Below are 26276 nucleotides of genomic sequence, written 5' to 3'. Positions count from 1 at the left end.
TGTAAGCAGTATTACCAAAAACTTGAGATTTATGACTACAACGTGATTTGCTCCAAGTTTTTATCAAGTTACACAAGATGCTAATTAGCCAGAAGCTAGATTCAAATGAGTTTTTGTATCACTATGAGAATAATTCACTTCCTAATGGCGTGTTTTATAAATCTGTGTTGCTATTTATAAGTTCATTACAATAGTATATTTTCTGTTTGTTTCAGGAGGTTCCGATAGCAATAAGGGCAAAAGTAAGAAGTGGCGGAAAATCCTTCAGTTCCCACACATATCACAATGCTTAGATATAAAAACAAAAATAGGTGAGTACATAGTATGTTATATTTCTAAAATATACTAATTCTTGTACAGCGCGGCCAGTGTAACTTGGCACGTCGGGTAAGAATTGAAAAATATCCCTGTCTCTATTTCACACAATGTTCTTGTACACTTCGATTTTTGCACTTCATCCGAAGCGCCAAGATACAATGGTCGTACTTTACTATGTAGCAGGATATTTGTTACTGACTAGTAAAATGGCTGAAAATATTAAACGAAACGTTATGTAAACATTATCGGGCTATATGCCTTTTATCGACACAGCGATATAGAAGACCAAAAAAAGCAACAAATTATTACTAATGCAGTACATGTAACAGCACTACACTAAAATCTCAAGAGATTCCCAGAACTATAATCCTATACATTTTATATTACGGGAAGTGGTTGTCCATTTTCCGGGTCACGTATCTTGTAGACTGCGCACCCCGTAGGGAAATAGCGCAATCATACAGATGTACCTAGTCATATTCAATGTGACTGTGTGTCTGTGTTACATTATTAACAGAAGCCTGATGTACAAACTGATAGGATTTGTTTATTTGTCCGATCTCAATACGGAAAATGTAGTCCTTGATTTCGTAGCAGTTTACCTAATGCCAGTGCATTGTGATATTCTGTGAATCATGGAGAAAATTAAGTCAAGATTTATTGATTTTAGACCAACTTACTAAGAAGCTCCTTTTAAAGTTCTAAAAATTACATATCAGTACTAGAAATCATTCTCGTAATAGGTATACAACACTTTATGTAACATCATTTGGATTTACTCCTCTGATCTTCTATTTGTGACAAAATATAATTTTTTGCTTTACTTCATTGTATAATCAATCATAGGTGAATTTATGAAAACACCTTTATTTCGAAGCAATAAAGTCTATATTCGAAAATCACTGTAACATCACTGTAACAACGGGAAAATAGGCTGATGTGATATTTGAATATCCTTTGATCTACATAGTTCACATTTTTCGGTCAAACTTAACATTGTTAGCTTTGGTCGAAACCCACAAAACTTTCCTAAGGGTAGTGCCATAACAAACGCCTATACGGGTATATTGAGTAGGGGCGCCTCTGTAACTTACTTCTCTATTAAATTTCGAAGGTTTTTGGAAAAGAATCCTCAATTTTGCCAAGTTTTTGAGTTCTTCACTTTTTTTATATGCAGAACGGAACACATTTGTAACGCGATTGATGTGCATTTTTATTTGGTTGTGAGAATAATCCGAATGAAAAATTTGCAAATAGTATACGAAAACTAAACATGGACGACCGCGGTAATTTTCAGTATAGGCAAAAAATACCACATGACTAGCAAAAGTTTTACTTGCCAATTTAAAACTAAAGATATTAAAACCTCACAAAAGTCCAGATAAGCAGTTACAATCCTCCTCCTAGATTTATTCCCCTTCAGATGAAAGTCGGAACCCCCGCTATTACAGATTGACTGCCTACAGACTCACTGATCCAAACAACGAGAAAATTATTCGCAAGAAATGTTTCATTCTAGAGATTGATTGGTTTCCGATATAAGATTTATCTTTGATAACTTCGGCCGTTGAACTTGGATTTTATCTTTTTGACTTATCTTCGAATTTGGAATATTGGATGTTTTTCCTCTAATCTTTAGGTATTTAGTTAAGACTGAAGATGGAAGACAGCTGTTATTGTGCATATGACTTGAATGTTTTTGAAACCCCCCTGTGACACAAAGATAAAATTCGTTAAAGCTGGAATTTTTTTTATTGGGCTGGAGATTATCTAAGAAGCGAAGAACACGGGGCTTACAAAAAATCTGTGATACTCAAAAAATCTATTAAGTAGCTGGCGGCAACAGCGATACTTGACAACATCATAAATGTTTACACGAAATATGATTTTTCCTTCTACCTTTAATATTAAAATTATCCTTGGTAAGTTACCTACGGGCAAAATATCTTGTGTATTTTTAGCTATCAACCACAATGTTATTCTGAATGATTTACGTCAGTCAATTGAAATGCATGGGGAAACAAATAAGCACTAGTTGAGATAAACTCTGAAATCAAGTTATAACTGAATTAAGTAATGAACGAGTGATGAGTTCAACTGTTGTCTAGCAATGCTTGGTAATTTTCAAGCTACTTTTTTTTTGTAAGAATGTATATCTTTCCGTATACCCCTATATCGTCATCATAAGCAATCAACATAGTAACACCGTCCTTAGAATCGCGGACATAGGACTCTCCTAAAACTACATTGAAGTCGCAAACTGATTTTCACATCCATTTTCAGGTCCAAAGCGGAGTCCCGTAATTTCCTCTGAAAATGCAAGTCCTATGTAGAAATAGAAATACCTATTCCTATTCATTGGGTAATACAGTAGCAGTACTTCCACTCAGGATACAACGAAAAACCCAATAAAGATTTAATCTGACCCCGTAGTATCCAGTCGCGGTTGAAACCACTTCAACAAATGGCTTTCCATATAACTCGAAACTAAATACAATAGTTACGAAAACTTTTAAATAAGGTTTAAACACTTTAAACAAATCTAAGCGAGCATTTATCTTCATTAGAGTCCTTAATTATATAACAAATTTACTTTAAATGTGTATCAGTCTAGTCGACCTGGAAGATTTCGCAGGGATCTTTTTGAAACAGTGAGGAGATATTTGAGATTAATCCTGAATCAAGTAATTTTAGATTTCTCCTACGTACCTCAGAGTTAGGCTAGGCAGAAATAGTGTCGAGACAACCTTCTAGTAGAATAACATGATTATTGGAAACACCATAAAATTTTGTTACAAGCCTTTTCACATACCGGACAAAGTTATGCCATTAAGCGGATTTCAAAGTGTCTGGGCGGCTTAAACTTTGCAGAATGTAATATAAATCAATAATTTTATAGTCAGAGTTCTTTTGAACTTAGTTTATACAAGCATTCAGTGTACTAAATTAACGACTTCCCAGATTTAAGCATTTGCTCCATGAAGCTTAAACAACATTTACGAAATGAAGACGGAGTATCAATTTGAATTGGCCGCAATTAAATTGTAATTAAGTTTGGACGGGATTCGGAACAGTATTTCATTTTCACCATTGTATTCCAATTTCTCTTTTATTGATTGTAATTTCGTTCGTTATGTTTTAACTTTGAAGGGAAGTATTTTCAACAGTCTTGTATCAAGTTTCGTTGCTACAGGCGCCATTTTGCTCTTGGGCCGAACTGTAGCTTTCGTTTGAAACTTTTGAAGAGTCTTAAGGCGTGATTTTGAATTTCCAGGTATTACCAGACAATCGTAGTCATTATGAGGCTTTATTGAGATTATCTGGTTTAAAGATTGATCGTCTTATTAGATCACATTAAGATGTTATTGTTTTATTTCTTCTATCTTAAAGTATTTGGCGTTAGGTATACCTTTACAAATTCTGTTCTATTATTCCGGTCGGCCTTTTCTCACATTTTGGACATTAGTATTCATTACACCGAAGCCGCTCTTCAGTAGACGTGTATCAGTAGAGCCTTTGTTCAGTCCTGCATAACAACAATTTGGATCCCATACGACCTTTGACGAGGTGTTGCCCATTGGAAAATCAATTGATTATTCATAGGCGCCAGATACAAAGTGTTTCGATCCGGAGATCGTTACCATAATTTATGGAAAACATTTGAGAATAATAAGTGATGAATTGACGGCTCGTAAACGGAAATTTCCTGAACTATTTTGACGCTTAAATAAAGTTATCTCTATTAATCTGCTGTCAAATGCCACCTAGATTTAGAATAAACAAGTGTGTGACAAATAAATGTTAAAGTACTTTTCCAGTCGTTATTTTCTTTGCGAACCTATAAACGAGTCGTGAAGATACGCCCCTTTACAGCATAAGCACTTTTACGATCTGAAAGCTGAACGTGTGGAAACTGGAACACGAAATAATTCAAGTAAAAGTTATGGTGACATGGACGCGTATATAGCGATGTTTGATATATAGACGGGTTTAATGAGATTTCTAGTCATGTCTAAACAAAGCCTAATCGTGCAATACGGAGGAAATAAGTTCTGTAACCATAACTTTGAATCGGAAGTTTGAATTTTCAGCTAAAGTAAGATAAGGATTAACAACTAATTTGTGAATATTTTGTGAATGTAACATTGGTTTAAATCAGAGTGAAGATTTTTGAACATATTGCTTGAACTTTTCAGCCAAAAAGACCAAACTGTATACTTCTTTATCTTTTCACTTGTTCTTGTGCTACGAAAGTTAAAAAAATACTTCAACAATTTTCCATTACTTTATGAAATAGGATTTCTTCACTGCTAGTTCCATTTCTGCTGAAGAAATTCTTGAAGACAGTTCGTCGCTACAACCGTTTCGAGACACCCTTCGGGAGTGCGAGAGTTATGGCCGGCAATAAAACTTCAATAGCCTTTGAGATAAGACACGTGTATTCTATAAGAATCCTTCTAAATTACATTTCAATTACATAACACATTCCTGGAACCTTAGGGTTTCTTAGAATTGAACATTGGCCAAACTTTCCCGTAACAGAATATAATTTTCGAGTGGACGACGTTGATTCATTTTGAAAGTAATTGTGGAAAATTCTGTAGCTTTTTCGTCTATCCAGTGTTCTTCCTCAATGTATTGATTTCCCTTATGTCTTACCTGAAATGGAACCCTTATAGCCACTTGTGTACCATCTGTCTGTTGGTTGAAAATTATCGTCGTGTTCGTTAAATGTAATGATTTATCCCGCCACACCCACTTGCACAGTTAAGGCATCATGTACATATATTGTTATCACATGACAGGATTATGTTGCTAAGGAGGTCTCTCTTGTCTTACATCAGAACTTGATTAAGGGTGGGAGTATTTAAGTACTTACTCTTATATTGACATTTAAAAAGTAATTTTACGATCCACCTAGCGTGCCTTCTGCTCGGATCGATTTCGTTATGTTTTTATGATCGGCAGATACAAGCACTTGCTTGTTAGTTTGGTTGTTCGATTTGATGTTGAGAACTTTAACTGAATACTGTTTGGTAGTCAATAAGAGTACAGTGCTTGATTGAAAGTGTTGAAAATAGGTACAACGGACTTTTATATGTATAAAGGACTGATTAAGATATTTTCTAATTATATCCAAACATTTTTAGGATAGGCAAGTAGAAGATTTTTTTCGGCTTCAAGTCAATAAGTACTTCAAATGTATAGTTAACTTATTCGCTTGCACTGCATCTGTCCGCACGACAAGTCGTTGCAAATTGCCTACATTTTAATGTGGTACATTTTTGCATTGTCTGCTTTGAAGGAAAACCGACGCTTATTGCCATTTGCCTCACGTTCAATGCCAGAGCACGAGGACTGAGGAATACTCCTTTTATTTACCTAAATTGAGTCTAAAGTATAGACCAAAGAAGAAATAGACAGAACACTTGGAGAATAAAAGCAGAATGGAAAATTTTGAGCTTATGAATATAAAGTCTTGAGATTTTAAGCAAAGCTTAAGCATGTTTTAAACTCCTACGTGTATTTTTTTTAATATTTGCTCTGTCTACCTTTTTATTAGTCTATGTTCTAGGATTACAGTTTATTAGTTGTCTCAGCCTGAGGCACTGTCTGAGTGGGTACTGAGTTTCGAGAATGTTCTCAGATTTTGGAATGCGTAATATTAATCCTATCTAAATGCTACTATAAATACTTGCTATGTTGTTTAATACATATTAAATAGGATTGATAGTCAAATTATGGTATTCAAGTCTTGGCACTAAATTATTCAATGGACACCATATTGTTCTATTCCAGACGTGTCTTAAAAATAAATAATTTCCAAAAAAAAATCTTGTGTCACGGTGTACGAAATTGAACTCCTCCAAAAGGGCTCGACCGATTCTATAAAAAAAATATACCCTAAAACTCATTTCTAGTTTATTAAATTTGCGGTAATGTTATTTCCATATACGTTTTTTTATTTCATTACGAAGTGCAGATAGCTTCTTAAATAAACCTTACGCACATCCAAATTTGGATTTTCCGAAAACATCTATATTCTTGTATTTTTTCATTCGTCTTTTGGTTATTATAATTATAATAAATAAACTATAATTCTTGTTTCCTACCAGATATTATTTGCGTCATACTGACCCCGTTTCTGATATCTAAGAGGCATCGGTACATTCATTGCGACCAATTGGACGTGTAATTCGTATTAATTGTTTTACATTGATTATTATAGACAGATGTGTTTGTTTGTTTTGTTCGTGTGAGAATTGTTTTGTAAATAAATATCGATAGAAATGAGAGTATTATTGTTCTTAGTTTTATTGTCTTTATACTTTGAATTCTTGTGGGTATGTATGTTTGGGTTGGTGTTAACATAACTCATCTTATAGGCTACTCTGTGAAAAGATACCTCCCTTTTTGAGTGAGGTTTAACTCGTATACTTTTTCTGGGCTTTTATAATGTGCTGTTTACCTTCTATAAATAATAAAATTAATGTGCTGTTTATCTTTTTCCGCAATCCTGGGCTTTTTCGGGCTTTTTAATGTGCTGTTTACCTTCTTCCGTCATCTGCACACGCGTGCATACTATGATCTCTAAAGCAAAGTTGTTTCCAATGTGGGAGTTATACGAATGCTACGTACAATCTAGTGTGCTGACTTGCTATTATAATGACAACTTCAAGAGTAGTGCAGGGATCCTACCCATGGTAAAGTACTGGGAGCCTACAAACACATCTTCGCAAAACGGTAAAAGCGTCCTTACGCGTCCGGCAACTGCAATATTTTTTTACTTAAAATTAGTAAGACCGCTAAGTTTGAGCAATCTCAATCAAAAAGTCCACCGAGGGATCGAATCTTCCATAAAAAAAAAAAAACAATAATTATATTATTAATATGCCATCAATACGTTTCCTCAAGTAAAATTGAATTCCGTATTTCTCCTAGTCCAAATACCTTCTTAATGTTTTAACAACCTCAAGGAATTGAGTTACGCGCTCCCTGAACATTTAATATACGGGTAATAAAATCTTAATGTTTCTTCCATCTAAGAGTATGTTATATGAAGGGTATGTGCACAGGCGTGTCTTTAGAACTGTCTTGTTTATAAAGAAATAAAAAAATAACAATTACAGCTATCCCATGTGTGTGAGAATGTGTCGGAAGCAGACATGTAGGGGACCATCGTTTTATACATTGTTTAGACTTACTATATGTATTAATGCTAAATTGGCGCCTTTGAATATTATCTTAAACGAAGTATGTAGTTGACACATGCAAAAATCATTTTACAGTCGGAACTGGCATGGGCTTAGATCTAGCATATTGAAAAATGTACTAGCTTAAATCGATAGAGCGCTTCTTCTGTTATTGGAGTACAACGTACGACGAGTACATTTTAAAAGGTCTAGGCGTGAAGCGTAAAATTGTAGGTAATTATACGGCCAATGATGTACCAGCTTCTGGTGAATGCCCAATAACATATAAAAACACACACAAAAGACAATTCATTGCCGCCCGAGATACCTGAAACTGCAAAAGTCGCGTGTTCATCAACATTTCGGTACACAAATTGTGACTAATGCCTGACACTAATGTCCTTCCGTTGTCACTTGCGAGAGAATGTCGTAATAAATGTCTCGCGCAGATATTAAGGTATTGCGTTTGTGGTATAACGGGATGCCTGTGCGTTTCAAAAAAAAATACTGCTTATTTTTTTGGCAAAACCTCGCTGAAATTCTGCCGCTTTGCGTATTGGTAAATAATAAAAACGAACTTACACCAGATGCTTGTAAGATTTAAGTCCTATCCGCATAATACAAGAAAAAAGAATGTTTATCACATTATCGTGGTTTTTGGGATATGTTGGGCTGCTCAAAAATGGCTTACCTTGAAAAGATATCTGGTAACAAGTATCCAAAAACTGCACATACGTTTTATCCACTTAAGATAGCACCTCCCGCTTCAAGAATACTACAGACAGAAATATTGTCACCAAAATTATTAATAGTACGGAGATAACGCGAATAAGGTATCTCATGACGATCATAATGGCGACCAAGGGGTCGGGATTCAGGCCTGAGTGCTGGCTTATAGGATTTAGAAGAATATTCGTATTTCTTCCCTTATCAGTAGCTAGTCTAGGATACAGGAATACTCGGTTCCTGTAGATACTGCTTTAGGAACTGGTTTTTTCGTTTCATAATTAAGGATAAGACCTAGCTAGCGGCTTTGCATTCTTAGTATGGATTTGTATGCATGAGGTACAGGTTCGCTCCCTAAGCCAAACAAATTAGCCCCTTCAAATTATATGGCACCAATAGCAAATGGTGAACTAGCGTGGTAATCAGTGCTAAAATCATTCCTATACCTACAGGAAGCTGTCTGTACTCAGCAATAGGACTTTTTACTTATTGTTTTTGATACCGTTCGATGTTCGTGACGGGTATTCATTTTTTGATGACATCTTGTTATATAGGTTGGTATTTTTTATAAATTATTAAAAGGCCTCGTGACATAAGACCATGAAAATTGGCAAATAAAATGAATGAATGATAAGATGCTGTTATCAAAAGAAATTGAGTATCGAGCAAAAAATAAATGTATAAAATTCCTGTCAATCAACACCCGAAATTGGTTAATTTAATGTTAATGATATTCAAATTATAGCAGTAAATATTAATAACATTACGCCATCATAAAACGAAGAACAAGAGAGAAATACCAACTTATGTACCAACAGTTGTCACAATAATTTATATTATGCTTCGGTACGTTTGCTAGCTGCTTCCAATTTGTATCAGGGTAGTCGTGCATCAAAGAAAACAATTGAACGACGAGATGAATACTGTACACATGTCTTCGGGGTGACCTTGCCTTGCGAATTTGATGATACTTCCCGTTTGGCGTTCTTCCTTTAAACGAATTTGTTCGTTTCCTTTGTTTTAAATGGATTTAGCCAAATGTACATTTCGTCCGGAATATTTCTCCTTGCAGACATGATTTTAAATAATTTGTTAAATTACAGAATTTCAGGAGAAATTACGTTCTGAAATTTCAGTTTCTTCAAATAATTTCATTCCGTTCTGTTTTTTTTCTTGTCTAGGCATGAGATGATATTCGCTGTTATTTAATAGTTGTAAAGTCCATCTTATGACCTTGACCGATAGCAGACACTCGTCTTAAATAATAAGGTCGCAAGCTTTTATAAATTCATTATGGATGAAATATCTTTAGGTATCTGTTGTTCACTTCGAAGAAAGCCTAAAAGCATTTATTGTTCCGAAAGCAATTCAATTAAAGATTCCTCAAATAACGAATTTTGAGACGGGCTGGTATCCTCTCGTTTCTACTTTATCGAACAATTCGCAAATTCACATGATTTGTGAAAAGGGCGTCTCATCATGCCCTTATATATTCAAATTCAGGTTACGTGACTTCACAATGTTATATTACGACTATAGCTTGAAAAGATAGGCCTTAGAATTATTTGCAAAATATCTGGATACAGATTACTCAAGATACCCTCTTTTTGACATTTTGCTTTTGGCTTTCAGTCTTCGAGATATAGTTGAGTGACAGTATTTTACATACAACGCCTGTCTGTCTGACCTTCACGAGGCAGTAACTGGGTAATACGGTCCTCACTGAGGCTGGCGTTATCGAGTTACCGTCGGTTATCAAGTTTGTAACTTAGCATAAAATTATAACGCTCTCAGCTGTGCGCGTATTCGAAAAGCGTTAAGTATTACATTTAAATTCTTATGGGTACAGTAACTGTGGGAGGATGTCCCTACTTATTACAACGATGGGAGCTTCAGGGCGGCGTAGGGCTGTCACAAGCGGAATAATTTGTTACATAAATTATGTTGGACGGAAAAATTTGAATTATATTCAATTTTAACCGCTATCTCGGGTAATGACGTATTCTATTTGAATTTTGCCTTTTTGAATTAATATTTTCGTTATGTAATGTTGATTTTCTTGTACGTTCCTAAAATATTACGAAAAAAAAAGTACAACTTAAAACCATGCTTTATTTGTTAAAACTAAATTTTAGCAAAAGCCTCAATGCGTACAGATTTTGACTATAAACATTTCGACGCGAAATATTTTTGTCACGTTTCTATCTTGTTAAGCAGTAAGCTGGCAGAATCACAAACAGTTGTATAAGATAAAACTACAACTCGTACAAATGACGATATACATAACAAGCTTTGCTTTCTTTCCGGGATTAGGATTTCCATTTTTCCGGACTTACCGAATTAGTGTTGGCGCCCGAGCTCTTACCCTATATTAATCCCTGGATGCTCGAGGACTATACTAGTTACTCAAATTTTATTGTGACATACGCAATCTTGTCGTCGGCACTTCGGGTTTTACTTATAATTAACTATGAAGCTCTGTGGTTTCATCAGCGTTTTTCCTCTTCTATTGAACATAGAGCGAATTTATAAAGATCTTTTGCGTTAATGAACAAAAAAGCATTGATTTTTGTATATTTCACTTCCAACCATGTTCGGACAACTGCTTCTATGTTTTCGTCTTGCAAAGTTCAAGATCAGGTAAAATCCTACTTTATCATAATATAATTATTGGGTGAGCGACATATTTTGTCCTATAAAAATGTAATAGCTGTTTGTTCAACATTTTCATGTTAAGGAGGTTTAAACATTCTCCTGGTTTCGCTTGGTGGTATTATGAAAACATAATATATTTTGTCCTTACTCCCTAACCATTACGAGATTCAATATCGGTTACGCAATATGATTGAAATTTTCCAAAATTTTCCTAAAATAAGTTGGTTTAATTTCTTCAGCGTTTATGAGCTACGTATGGTATTCCGAAATACCGCTTGCCGAAAGGACGATTTTCCGAAAACACTAGAAACACTAGATTTTCCGAAAGCAAAAGAATTCCCCTACAACGAGTGCTATCGGCGAAAGTTTCGTTCGTTTAACCAATCGTCGTTGAAGAGTGTTTTCGGTGAACCGTTACATCGGCGAAGGATTCATTCGGACTACCAAGCGTCGATAAATAATATTTTCGGCGAAACGTTTCATCGGTCAATAATTTTTTCGTTCAACTAACCGTCGGAGTAAAGTGTTTTCGGAAAATCGTCCTTTCGGCAAGCGGTATTTCGGAATACCATACGTAGCTCAGCGTTTATAGCCCGATGTGGATCAAAAGTGTATCTTATGGAGTTACTATCCGGTTCTTCTCCAAAGGCATAAAATTTTGGAACCACGCACCTAGACCCGTTTTAAAAGTGGCTGACAAAAATTCCCACTTGAAATAAAACCTCGATTTCGATTTTAATGCTCAGGAAAAGCTGCGTAATACTTTCGGGCATAATCTATAAATGTATGTAATTTCTTTGTTCCACAATAACTTCTGACTTCCTTACCCTATTTTATTACCTCCAGCGTTCAGCTGAAAACATAGCTACACAACTATACTAAATAAGCAGTCACAATAAAAATACATTCGACCAACAACCCGTGTTGAGCCTACCCTCACAATTCAATTTAATAGTTTAACGACCCACTCGCACTCCTATTAACGTTTTTTGTCGCAATCGTCCGCGACCGTCAACCGTTACAGGCGCCCACTGTGAAGGGCTCACCAACGCTCAAACATGCTAGCTTCAAACGCGTTTGAAGGTCCTTAAAAACAGTCAAACCAGTGCAAAATGTGCGACACGGAAAATATGAAATATCAGAAATGGGAAGTGAAGAATCTCGAACACCTAATTATGTCGAAGGACGACTTCTTTAATTTTTTCGATACTATATTACATTTATTTACAATTTTACAGAGTTAAATATTTACAAGTTAAAAATGTTATGTTAATTATGTCATACTCATTCTTCTGATTACTGAATCTACTATATTCCATTTGAAATCTACCGTTTAGATTACAATTAGAAGTAGAAATAAAAGGGCAAAAATCTTTCAGGCAAGCGCCCTAATCAAACATGTTTGAGTCAAACCAAAACCTACATGTTTGAGTTAAACAAGTTTGATAGTCTCGGGTACGCTCAAACATTCAGTTCTACTACACAATCCCGTTATAAATAGTCCGAAGAAGGCAATGAAATGGGGCCACCCTTCTTTCTCGACTGTTTTTTTCTTCACGACTATTTTGTACCGAAAAATTGTGTAGCAGAAGTACAGTTGTTTTTGAAGATAATACGATAAGGTGCGATTTGAAACGTCGTGTAATCTTCCCATCAGAAATTTTGAAGGACTTTTCAAATTTAAACTTTTGACTTTAGAAGAGAAATGCGATAACGCTGTCAATTAAAATATCATCCTCGTGATGATATCATTGATATCAAAACGTTTTCGCTGTCATTTAGCTTTAGCTATTTAGGTAATACCAGCGGTTGATGGATTGCTGAAACAGTAATTTTGCCCGAGTAGATGAAAAAGGTAACTAGGGAGATGGAAGGGCTCGGTAAAATAATATAATATTTAAATTAACTACCAACTTCATTAATTAAACAACTCAATTACATACTTTTTAAGCTTCCAGAATTTTCAACAAAAAATCACTGAAACAAAATCCTTGAAAGTAAAACAATACTTAAGTTCTCTTGAAAGTATTTTTCAGTCGGGAAAATGGATTTAATTGTTACTGCTAGCTTTCAGTTTTAGTTTTTCCTGTATTTTTCTGCCTTTCGATTTGTTCTTTTTGCTTGCAGCCGCTTCAAATACTATCTCATTTTACGCCGACTGATTCTTCTGATGCTACTCTAGAATATTCCTTTTTCAGCTTTTTTAGGGTATGAATATTTTAGTTTTAAGACTTGTCATAAACGTGAAACATGATTATATCCGTGTGTGTATTGTTTGTCTTTATTTGTGTGTGTGTGTGTGTGTGTCTGGTTATTTAATGTTGTCCTTAACTCAGGTTATTATGTAAGAATATTTGCTAGCTTTTGTTTACCGTAGTGAATTCTGGAACATTTTATTGAACCTTACGAAATGGTGTGTATGGTTACTTCTGTGTTACGGTCAATATAACCATGTTTACGGTTATAGTACGTGTAACAGAACTAGTTGTATCCAAACCGTTAAGGCAGTAACATTACAGTTCATATTCAAATACTTAACCTTTAAGGACATTGAAAACACACCCTTATCATTTAAATCCAAGCTCACGTACCTATATCGTAATTACCTCGTTTTAATTACAAACCTACGAAAACGTACGGTGCGGTACGGCCCGCCGAAACAACACAAAATTAATTACGAGGTTAGCGTAATATTATATAACATTACATTATATGGGTCCTATTTACATGGTGGCTCCTGTTTCAAGGGACCATGTACTAAACATACTTTAAATTAAGGACCTTGTTTGGTACACTCTAGCGGAGTGCTAACAGTATAGAAAGGACACAGATGTTAATAATTTTGCCATATTTGCCTATCCTATATATTTGTGTTCCCGAAATTGTACATAGCTTCGTAGTGTCTTATAATCATGATATTATATTTTATATCAACACCCCAATAAGTAGGTAGTCAATAAGAGAAAATGGTTCAATGCTTACGCAAAAAAAGGTATCAGTGGTTGTATCGTTCTAATCGATATGCAATATCCATCATTTTTGGTCGAAAAGTTCACAAACTCAACGTGACATATTCAGGCAAAGATAACGAAATAAATTACATCTGCTATTACCATAACCAGCTAAATCCAAATCCTTAATGCCTTCCAAGAGTTCCTCACTTGATTAATAAATGTTGAATTTTCTCGGGAGCTATGTTTTACGCTTTATTAATACGATCCCGAGAGACGACACTCGCGCTCAACGTTGTTCAGAATGCTTAAGTGTCTCAGAATTTGTAACGACTTTTAATTAGAAGGAAAAACGGGGATGGTACTTTCCTTAATTGCTTTTCTTAACACATTCCTTAGGTGGTTGACCTTCTGTGTATTTGTATACTGTTTTGTTTTTGGGAAACCAATAATTAATTTTCTTTGGTTTATCTGGCAGAAATAGAAGAACTCCTTTACGTAATTATATTCTGATTTGGTGAACTCTTAGCAGCTTACTAACTCCATGGCAAAGTAAAAGAATAAGCAAATCGTTCTCTTAGGTTTTAACTAACCAATCAGATAACACTTCACCACTGTAACTATATTAATCTTAGAAATCAACTGGATTTACATCCATATGTCATAACATTACAGGCTCATTTAGCCAACATTCAGAATCTCAAGATGCCTTGACAACTGTTCTGAATGGACGTCTTATTTCATAGTCCGTCTAATTGGTGCCTTTTAAGAAGGGCATTTTACGAGCTCTCGACCTTTCTAAAAGCACGTGACTAGGCTTGCAGATGCACGCACGAGCTAATGATATACTTTCCCTAGTGTCCATGACACTGTTGGTATTTTACGAATTTGAACTTTACTGCTTTGGGATACAGGCTTTGAAGATGCTAAGGTGTTTCCACCGTTAAACTAAGTTGAAGTGGAAACAAACGCAAATGATTCCACTCCTGTTGTAATTGTGTTTATGGTGATAGGAAGCTCAGCCAATTTGCAGGTTCGATCAAATCTCCATTCTCGATTTTTAAAAGATAGTAATGCCGACGCGCAAAAACTGTAGAAAGCACATTATAACGATTGAAAAAAGTCCCAATAGTTTATACTCAAAGTCTATATTTGCTTCATACAGGACTTAATTACGATTTCTCTAAGAAAACGTGAGTTTTTTACGAAAGACTTTGTCCATAATAGCCAATATTTTACTTTAATATTGACTGAATACCCCGCAACATTACTTAGGATTATCGTGAAATAATTCCTCCATCCTACTTACAAAATTCCTTCTTGTCTCAAAGGAAATATATTGTTAAGACGGATTTTATAAGCCTGCCTTAATACGAAGGTAAAGAATATTAACCAACATTCGGTTTTCCGTTCAAGTAGTCACAAGAGCGCTTGCCTTTGGTATCCAATAAATAAGGAATAAGGGGACTTTTGTTAATCGGCACTTGTCATTTCAAGACGACGAACTAGAATGTATTTTGTCGTTTCTTTTGACTTAGTATCTAAAACTGCTCTGGTACTGCTGAAAGTTGGTAGTTAATAATCTTTCCCGATATTAAAACGTTGTGTGTACAAATGCAAGTCACAACATACATTGGAAAGGTTTACATGTCGAAATAGTCCAAACATTTTGGAGACCCAGTTCATTGAAACCTTCAATCATAACATACATGACTAAGACGTGCCAACCGACATGGCTAATAAAACAAAGAACATAAATAAATAAATCAGAATATTTTCTCTACATAGCGCAAGGGCTGTGATTTCCTTATCCACGATCGCCATATCTATAATCCCTGACCTGATTCCGTTCCTTGTATCGGCTCGATGGGGGTAGAATAAGTTATCGCGTCAACACACTGCTCATTTATTTTCTTTATTCCTTTGCCCCGCGGCTTAGTTATAACAATGTCGGGTTCCTATGTATAGAGAAAGGGGTATGTATGAGATTTTGTCGCGATATGTTCGGTTTATGTATGTTTTGTACGCTATGTTTGTTTGTTTGCCTTGATGCTTCGAAAACGCTTTGGGATGTCTAGTGATTTTGTGCCAGTTTGTTTCTGTTTGTGAAGTGAATATGCATGAAAGAAATGAGGTGAGAAAGTTAGACAATAGTAAACCGTTGTCATTGCTTCCATCCTTCCACTATCATATTCTCTTCAAGCAGCTTTGCTATTTTGTTGTTGCGAAAGCGAGATGCCACCACATACACTACAGTTTGCCTTTGCACTCCTTTAAAAGCTTATTGTGTAAGCACAAGCTTAATTTATTATTTGTTCCATGATCTCAACACTTGTATGTTCTACGTCTTTTTAAGCCTCTTGTTCTTCAGTAGGTTTTCTTTAGTCTAAATAATAAATAGGTCTTGCTTTTGTTCGCGAAAAACTTATTTTTTCCTTTCTCCGTCCTGTCAGCAGCTTAGACGTTATTTCATTTAGTAATAAAAGTACCAAGATTATATTAAAGTTACTGTTCTACAAAAAACATGTTTTTCAAAGAAGGGTCTTGAAGTAAACAAATATAAAACCAAGTTCAGGCCATAAAGTGGGGACCCCGAAACCTTAATTGTGTCCGCGTCACAATTCTTATGAAGTCGATAGCTATCGATGGGACTGGGCGCATGATTTGTGGAGACAGAATTTATATTCTTTACATCTTCAAATAACGCCATCTAGCCTTAAACGAAGCAAAGTTTGTTTTATGTGTACTAGACAACTGATAAACACACTTAAATATTTCTGTAATACATACTTTATAGATCAATTAAACCCAGACACAGATCACATCGGTTGGGAATCGAACCCACCACCTCCGGTATACCAGACAGGGCTACTGTCCTGCTTCTGTATTATATATAAGCCAATTTCAGTTACGATTTCTCGACATGTTCAAACATTTTTTAGTTTTATCGTTCGTCTTCGAATTACGCTTGATAATGATGGTTTAATACCATTAACTACACAGTCATGCTGAACAACTGTTTTACTACTTTTTTCGTCAACCAAAAGAAACGGAAACGCGCCTTGAAATTGAGGAATTACGAGTGAGCCGAAAAACGCACAAGGCCAAAAATCCCCAAAAATCATTCTCCTTAGGTAATCTTATCTAAAGCGTAGTTTTGTTGGTGCTTCAATTCTTTTTTCATTTAACCTGGTAAAATTTCCACAGCCGTTTATTAATTTTTCCTACTATAAACTCAAAATTACGTCATGAAAAAACAAATGCTGGTTAATTATTCTGCTTATTTAGTCACTATCCAATCGAGCAATTATAAAACGATTCCAAAAACGGAAATGTATGCGGTTAGCTTGCACAAGGTTAAAGCCTCGCAAAGGACGAATTAATTCAAACGATACTCGTGTTTTGAGGTTTATTCATAAATCACTATAAGTAACATCTTAATGGTTTAACTTTAATTTATTGTAGATGTCGAATGTATTTTTAAATACTGTTGAAGTGATTTTATGTGAATATAAATGTGATTTGACCAAGTTCTGACTGTTTCTCTCTTAAAAAATGACTCCCGCATCAATTTATTCAATCCTTCTATTGCGGGCGGCTTAACAAACACTCAATTCACATGCACAAAAACACCCAGACTCAGGATAAGCATTCGTGTATCACACAGGTGCTTGTCCTACGCGTTGATTGAACCCGCGACACGACGCGGTTTGGTGTGGTGACCTCAAACACTAGGCCAGCCGTGCTCTGATTATTTGATTTCTTATTTTGGACCTTTATCTTCTGTTAACGTCACTTTCATTCTATTTTTGCTAGTCATAAGCTTTTAAAACTTTAACTTATCACTCAATCTTTCCCAAATCATTTTTTATTTGGTCAGTAGGGCATTAAAACAAAAAAATATTCTAAGAACCAAAGGTCTTAGAGATCAATTACAGTAATCAAATAAAGCATGAAGCATTTATCACGGGGCGTTTGCTCTTGACTCATGTACTTATTATCCATCCTCCTACACAGATTTTTAACTGATTTAAACAGAAGGTCTTATTTTGATACGGATCTAAATGCAACACTAATTGGTTGTAATACCAGCCGTTAAGCGTTCACTTCAATTTATTTTGTTGCATAACTGTATACGTCAATGGCTGGACCATTGAAGCCACTCTTGAATGGTCATGCTTAAGTAATTTATATTAGTGGTTGTATTGAAATCATACTATGTTTGTTCCTCTTTCATGCAAAAATCACTTAACAGTTTAAGACGAAACTAGGAACACAGTTAGTTTATAATCAAGACAGGACCAGGACGTTAACACATAGGATAGTTTTGCTTCTGATTTTATGTTCCCATGGGATCATTTCCGGTTTTTAGCGGGATAGCCCGTGGGCTACAGCTAGTACTTTTATAAGGATCCTATTTAATTTAGAGCTCAGTTATATTATTGATTCAAAACCGACATTATCTATTCACACTTTCTACCATTACAGAAAACAACAATTTGAGGAAAAATCTCCATAATACAATCCCCTTCAAAAACTGTCCCTACTATCACAGTTATGCCATAAACTCGACAAATGAGCCTTAAATTAAACAAGGCCTGCTCACAGTTAATGTAGCAAAATATCTGCGTCTAAATTGCCAATAAATTTGGATCTAAGCGATCATGATACGCAACTACCGAGGGGTACTTAAGAGATAGGACAATGAAAGTAATATGTAGTTAAAACTTATGTGCCTTGATAGGGTGCGATGCGGTAACGGGCTGTTGCTTAAGACTGAAGATTTTTCTGGTATAAAATGTTTTGAATTTTGCTAACATACAATACTGGCTTTTTCAGTAAAAGGAAAAGAAGGCAGGGTTGGGAATAGAAGGTAGAGAAAAGGTTACCGTGCCAAACGTAATTTAATATTTTACACGACAGTTAGTTCAATAATATGGTCAATATGGTAATTCAACCAACTCAGCCTGTCGCTGTCTTTTATTGGACGCGGTCTTTTCCAAATTCGGCCACAAAGTCCAGTCTTCCTCTTCTAGTCCAAGATCTTCGTACAGCTAGTCCTAAATTACGCATATATACTAAGCGCAATGTTTCCTCTGAAAAAGCTTGCATACACAAACTTGAAACAGCAAATTGAATAAACCTCGAGTGTAATTACGGTTACAACAAAACGTTTTGTTAAGTCAGTTCCGAACTTCCAAAAGGGAAATACTAATGAAGGCAGAGTTTCAACGATCAAGGCTTTGGGCTTCATAGTGTGTTGTGCATTTAACTCCTTTCAACTGTCATAATGTGGGTTTAGTTAGAGAATGTTACGAGTAAGCGATTACAAGAAGGATCATTAAGGATCTTGTGATGTAATTAAAGGATTTTGCTTCAGCAATCCTCAATTTTGGTTTGCTTTTAAAAATAGTTGTAATTGTGCTTGTAAATAAGGATACCTTAGCGAGTAATCATGCTTTTGCTAGACTCGACATCGATTAAAACAAGTCGTAATTATATATTTGTCATAACATTAAAATGTACATAACGAGTTGTCACACATCGCGGATGCTATGACCACATATCCAATATCAATACCCCGACAGCCTTCATATTATCTTATTATACTAGCGTACAAGTGAAGTATACCAATAAACTTGATCGATAAAGTTTCCTTACTTCTTCAGATGAATACTTATTCAGATGATAATAGTTTTCCGTACTGGGGAGAACCTCCCCTCCCCATTTTTATAGCGAACAATACACACCGCCGGGAACTGGCTGTGATTCTTGTTGCGTCAGAAACACTGTCAGATATACTTTCTAAAGTGATGGCAGGTCAATATAACTTTAGGTTTCGTTTGTGGTGTAAGTTTTAAGATGTTAAAAAATTCTCGCCAACCAGATCCAAACTTAGATGGTGGTATGACCTGGATTCGTTTTTACCGAATTGGTCACTCGAGGCTCAAAAGAGAGACAAACGGGAGAAGATTGGGCAGGCCTTTGCAGGACATTCCAGGCTAGTAATAATAATAATTACTGTGCGCTTTATGTCGCGTATTCGATTTTCATGAAGGACTGGCATTTGCGTTACCTACTAATGCTTGTACTGAGTCTGTATGTCTTGTGCATGTGACTATTCGTAATACGAACGTTACATTTATCACAGCGAGAGCCTTAAAACAAAGACTATCTCAAAGGTTTGGAGTAGTCAATGCTGAAAGATGTTAATCACTACGAAGGACAGGCCGAGTTTCGCTGACTCAGAGCGACTTGTAAATGAAGTAACGGAATTTGCGCCATCATCCCCTTGATAAATTAGATTCAGTAACAAAATATGAACTGTCTTGAGGTCTTGACAGACTACATTTACAACTTGTCCAGTTGTATAACCTGCAGTTTAATGTAGTTTCCGTGGCTAGAACGAACCTCTATTTACATTTTAATCTCCAAATTTTATTCTCACTTACTTTTCAAATTTATGGTATCCATTTTTGGTCCTTTTATCACTCAATAAGATAACCGCGTTCTTTGCTGTAAATTCCGCCATTATTAGTCGAAGCAGGCGCACAGCGTGTAATAGTTTGTTGATTTTATCTCGCCTACCCATCTGTCCAATAACTAGTATTGAGTAAGTTACTCCAATAAACTTGGTTTATTGTGCATTTTAGTGTTTAGCGCTAATTATATTGTTAACTACCACTAAATACCAGGAATGTTTGACTTTATTGAGGAAGCGGTTAAATGTAATTTGTCTAGACACCTCTTTATGAATCAAGGAATCTCGTTCAACTATGATTACAGTTATTTCTGTATTGAGATCTTGAGAAGAAAGAGCATTCTATTCAATAGATGATTTCTAGATTAGTTGCGTGAGCAAAGAACATAGAAATTTTCCCAAAATGAAAGTATATTATTGAAGATGAAATTTTATTTGATCTCTTTTCCGTCTTCAATACTTATCCATCCACTCATCGAATTTCAAGTCGAATTATTCTTACTACGCTTGGTAAGTGACTCATGAGGGATATGTTATTAGCTCTTAATACATAGAAAACTCTTCATATTTGTTTGTGCTCAATTTTTCTCCTAAAAAGCGGGGTCAGCTGAAAAAAAAGTATTCATGATGAAATAAAATTTTAAGATTTTATGCTAAAGGATATTCGTAAAATAGGTGCCAAATGCAAGTCGTAAAATCGTATTTACCAGGTCAAATGAAGTCACAAACCTCAACACACCTCAAAGCTAAATTAATTCATTAACACGTGTCAATAAAGTATGTTCAGAACTTGGAAACATTCTAATACTCATTCCTTTGCGAACGTTTTACCAAATTAGGTAAGTCATTACTTTATCGCGCATATCTCTTGCCTCGCGTCTGGCCGGCTCGCGTCCAGAATAACTATGTGATGTAGATAAATTGATTTGCGACGTCTGCCGCTTCACTATTGCTTTTTGTTGGAATCTTCTGGTACATGATTAATTCTTTACTTCATGTGAAATTATGAGGCAGCTTTGTTTTGTTCGGTGATAAATTTGAGAGAGCATTGATTGATCGGTTTGAGTTCCACAAATGTTTCTATATGTTTGAATAGTTCATGAATGATGGCCCGAGGTCTGAGGTTACTATTCCTTGAGATGTCTCAAGTCCGAAATCGTTTGAGACATTCTTATCACACACTAAAGATCTAGAACTCTTAAAAAGTAAGACTCGAAAGTAAAAGCTATCCAAATAATACTTTGTAAAAGCTTCTTTGTGAGTGCTCGGCTAAAGTGAAATTCGTTCGCAGATAGCGTTTAGATAAGCTTCCAAATGACCTTGTAATCACAAACGGAGAGGCAAATCTGAAAGTTCCAAGAGTTTCCTAGATTGGAAAAAGTTTGGCTGAGATTTTCTTTGTCAAAGCATTTTCGACAAGTCGTTTTTGAAGTTTTGTTTGAGACGAGAATTTCGAAATTGATATCAACTTCTTGGTTTAAGTAAAAAAGGTCCGCTTTTCTTCGAATTGCCTCGCGTTTCCTGTCGCACCAAGTTTTCTTTCGAATCATTAACCTACTAAGTTAATTGTCATTATACTTAAGTCGTGTGAATGATGTGATGTCCTGTGTACCAACTAATGGATTTAATTCTTTATGGACCTCTGAGGTTTGACCTACTTTTACAACCAACTAGAAAAATAAAAATACAGCGATTTGTTTTATTTATTTTCTTCTTTCATATCTTTATGAACCAATTATGGCCTAAACTTTTTTTATTATTCTCAGACACGCAATATTTGAACCGAAACGATGTCTTAATATTTAGAGCCGGGGATAACATCAAAAGTTTTGTGCCTCGGGTTTTATTAGTGTGTAATTTATTTAATCTATAGCATCTGAGTAGATGTCTGAGATTGCTTATATGGGTTTTATGTCATGTTCTAAGTTTGTAACGGTAAAGACGTTAGGTTTCTGTGGAAATATAATGCGGATAGTTTATAGCTTAAAGTTTATTACTTCACCTTACCTTAACTAGAATCTATCATCTGCTTTAATAGTGAATCGTATATCAAAGCATCAATGCAGTTGGTTTACAAATTGAAATAAATTAGTTTTTTAAGTATTCCACTAAAACTTGTATATTTATCTCTCTATTACAGGGAAAAGTACTATTTCTGTAGCCTAAAAGAACAGATGTGTCGTTTACAAGATCAACCATACATTTTACCTAACACATCGAAGAGCGTGAAAACCAGAGTATCTAGAGGAAAAACTATACAATACAATATGACGTAACAAAATAAAACTGTCTCTCGGTCCCGGCTGTCAGCTGTGCCGGTAATCGTCGCCGTACACACATAGTTACTTGTGTTTGTTGTCGCCAGTGATAGATGGCGCTAGTATCGATCCGAGACACCTTCGCGCCAACAGTATGTATTAGACTAATAGAAAACCACTTTGGAGATCACTGTGAGAAATGCTGGAGTTTTGTGTGTGAAACCTTTCTTTGAAGAGGTGCAGGTAATTTGTGGTATACAGTGCAAGTCGCTTCAGATTGGTAGATTAAAAACTAATTTTGGATGACGCTAAACATCGTTAAAACAACTTTTATTTCACAAAGATTAAGTTAATTTACACTTATGCTAATTGTAGAAGTTTGCAGACCAAAAGGAAGTTTGGCGAATATTTGAAAAATTAAATGACAAATGAATAGAAATTACTTTCAATAATAATAAATCGTTGTTCAAATTCATCTTTAAATTGAATCAACAATGTACAAATAAAAGTTATATCTAAGCTAGAATATACGAAACAACTTAATAAAACGAAGTAGGACAAGCCAAAAACCAAAAAAGCTCCTATCACTATCCAGTAACGTCAACGTTACAAAGGCACTCTACAGCTGATTCATACCCTAACCTCTACAAACTCTTTGATAAATATTTCCCCGTTTTATTTGTAAGCCTCCGATTGGTACAAATCGGATCTGCGGATTCCGTATATTTTCTTTTCGAACCCTGCCATCGTTACGGGTAGTGGAAGGTTCGGACTTGGGGATGCCGTTTCGGATCTCCGGAAGTGAATGGGGAAATAGGTTTAGTTTACTACTTAAAACTTACCCCTCTTGGTAATTTAAGTTTGACTGCTGTTATAATAAGTAGGGGCTTTTGGTTACGTAAACTATTACTTAGGGTTGTAACTCTTGATGGATCCAAGGAGCTTTTTGATGTTTTTGTTTTATATGATAAGCAGAAAAAATAATATACATCTTAACTTGTCTTATGCGAACTTAATTGCTTCCGATTTATAAAACGGGATATCCATTAGATAAGATCATGTTCTCAAATGTTAAGGCATGCTAAAAAAATATTCAATATTTTTCCAATAACTATATTAAAACTAAAGTAAACATCTTCACTCCCTTCATTACCAAAATAAAGCTATCCTTTGTATGTTAAACGCCTGTGAAATCATTTAATTACTCGACTTTATTTTCGAGTACATTTATTTAGTAATAAGTAATTTTCAAGACGATTAAACGGGTTCATTGCAATTAGACCACAAAGTTAGGCAGAGTCTGTCTCGAGTCTAATCTCGTTTACAGATGGCTGGCTCTCCTTAGGGCTTGCCTTTTGAGCTCCGTTAAAAGTTTATTTCAATAAGCGGCTTTTGGAAAGCTTTAAAGGATATTTACTTTGGCTTAAGTGATCTTATAACGGCAGAAGCTCAAATGTTTCTGTTTGCTATTGTTTGTTGTCTTTCTGATGAAATTATTGCTGATTTTGTCACTCTATTTACAGATTCTCTCTATATATCTTTGTTTTAGTATCTAAAATATTTCTGTAAACATCTGAAATTCTTGATTAATAAAAAGTTTCTGCTTCTTTCAATTCTTGGTTTCAAAGTTGTCAGTGATTTTCGTTCATTCATTTGAGATTAATTTTGTTTGAAGTTTTAAATGTCTTCAATTGTTCTAGTGATTGTTCGTAAAATATGTCTGATTTTGATTCTATCGTTTATTTAAATTCCCTTTGTATCTGCGTCCAGTAGCGTACCCGGTAAATTGAAGCGTTTTTCATCAGAAATTCAATCATCAGTGATGAAATTATTTTCAATTCCCACAAAAATTCCTACAATACCTTTGAAAAAAATGAAAACAAAAGCCATAAAGTTCTCTATTACAATTCATTATAATGAGAAATATTAAGTACTTTCCGGAAGAACTTAAAATTTGTTATTTTTTACCTCGGTAAATATATAAAATGGATTCCAAATGGGATATCGGATTTCATTAAGTTTTGGCACAGGACGTAAAACAGTAAAATGGATTTATGAGCTAAATCTAATTTGTTGACTCTTACTTGTGCAAGTCGCACGTGCCAATTTGGCTTCCATTCTAGATAGGAAACGATTTAGTAGTTAAGTTTTTGAATGCTAAACGAGGCAGAAGATTAAATGAAGAGTATGGGAGCTTTATACCAATCGTAAACGCGAAGATGTTGAATGCGGAATGGATCTGTTTTTCGAAACTGTATTTTAACTAAATGAAGAAATATTAGAAAAATATCTTTTAGAATCTGATTATTTCATTCTGAACTCTGGTTTGACTCTGGAGTTTAAAGGTGGCCATAGAAGCTGACCGATTTAAAATTCGTTTAGAATGTCTTTTGGAGTATTTACTTGTGTTTAAGTACTCCTGGAGTTCCGAAGGCCTATACTTATATTCAGTTGAGTAATTATTTTTACTGTCGTCATCAAAACACGTAGTCTTTCCCGTAACACATAAGAAAAAGGTAATTAACTTTATTTTTTCCTCGTTATTACTGTATAAAGGAACAAACAGTTTTTTCTTGTAAAATGATTTCCAATTCTGTTTCAACCATACGCACCAAGAAACTTAATTGTGCTAGCGAAAATGAATCTTACCACTTTAGACATAAAGCTCTCTTAAAGTCCGAGAGGAACTTTGCTTTGTGAAGGATTTGGGCTTACTGTAAGCTATAAGACAGGCCTTATTTCTTTGAGGAAGCGAGAAAGTGCGATTTGTAGTATAGCACGTTGTCTCGCTTCTACAACAGCAACAGTGCTGTTTCAACAGTCCATTGTACTTAGGACGGTAGATTTTATGGTAATCTCGGTTCAAAGGACCATTCCTTGCATAACTTCTATTATTCCAAGATAAGTGTTCAATAGCCCTCCCCTGAGACGCATACATTCCTTAGTTTTATGTTCGTTTGAACGCCACAAATAGTAACGCAACACGTAGTGGTACTTAAATAATTTTAGGGCGTGTAAATCGCTATGAGAAATCATATAAAAGACATAAACCCTTACAAGTCTTGCTTGTCGTTATTGTGCTGTACGGAACCACAAATTGCTATTTTAATACTGTTTCAGGACGCTGTGTTGTAGGACGTTTTTGGGTGTGCTAATAATAGATTTATGACCGTATACTGAAATGCGGCCCAATTTGAAACCGTTACGTTTAAGTTTACTACAACTCCGTCATGACACTTTAAGATGTAATTTCCTTTTGAATATAGCATAGTAACTCAACTTTGATAAATATTTTTATTTATATTCGTCGGTAGTTGTTTTATATAGCAGCTGCTGCACTGCTGGGCAAAGACACTGTCGGTAAATTTACGCATTAAACAAAACGTCTCCGGCTACTGTCAATATCATCATTGTATCACGGTGAGCGTCAACCTTCAAGTCATATGCTCAAGACACTTAGAACAGGCATTCATGGATCACATACGCTTTTCTTACGCTGACATCAAACATGCTACACACCACGCATGACGGCTATCCGTGTCGTCAAAACTGGAATAGGATGTGACTTAACGGCGACTTACAACCGACTGACGATTTTCGTATTATGCTAAGATCTAAGTAAATATATTTTAGAGCCGTTTTTCTTAAAAAACTGTTTCATTTTTTCATCGATATAAGATGAACTGTGTTCTAA

The 26276-nt window shown here is 35.2% G+C and overlaps 1 protein-coding gene across 2 annotated transcripts in view; it reads left to right on the top strand.

Annotated features, from left to right (window-relative positions):
• The window catches only part of LOC113495152 (G protein-coupled receptor kinase 2), a 64380-nt gene that overhangs the window by 21127 nt on the left and 16977 nt on the right, over positions 1-26276 (top strand). For both annotated transcript variants that reach the window (XM_026873760.1, XM_026873759.1), the window contains exon 2: positions 216-311. In XM_026873760.1, coding sequence (XP_026729561.1) covers positions 216-311 — 96 coding nt within the window. The remainder of the gene's footprint in view (positions 1-215; positions 312-26276) is intronic.

The sequence above is a fragment of the Trichoplusia ni genome, chromosome 6, assembly GCF_003590095.1.
Source record: "Trichoplusia ni isolate ovarian cell line Hi5 chromosome 6, tn1, whole genome shotgun sequence".
Lineage (NCBI taxonomy): Eukaryota > Metazoa > Arthropoda > Insecta > Lepidoptera > Noctuidae > Trichoplusia > Trichoplusia ni.
The sequence above is the reverse complement of the archived record's forward strand: the minus strand, read 5'-3'. Positions and strand labels throughout refer to the sequence as shown.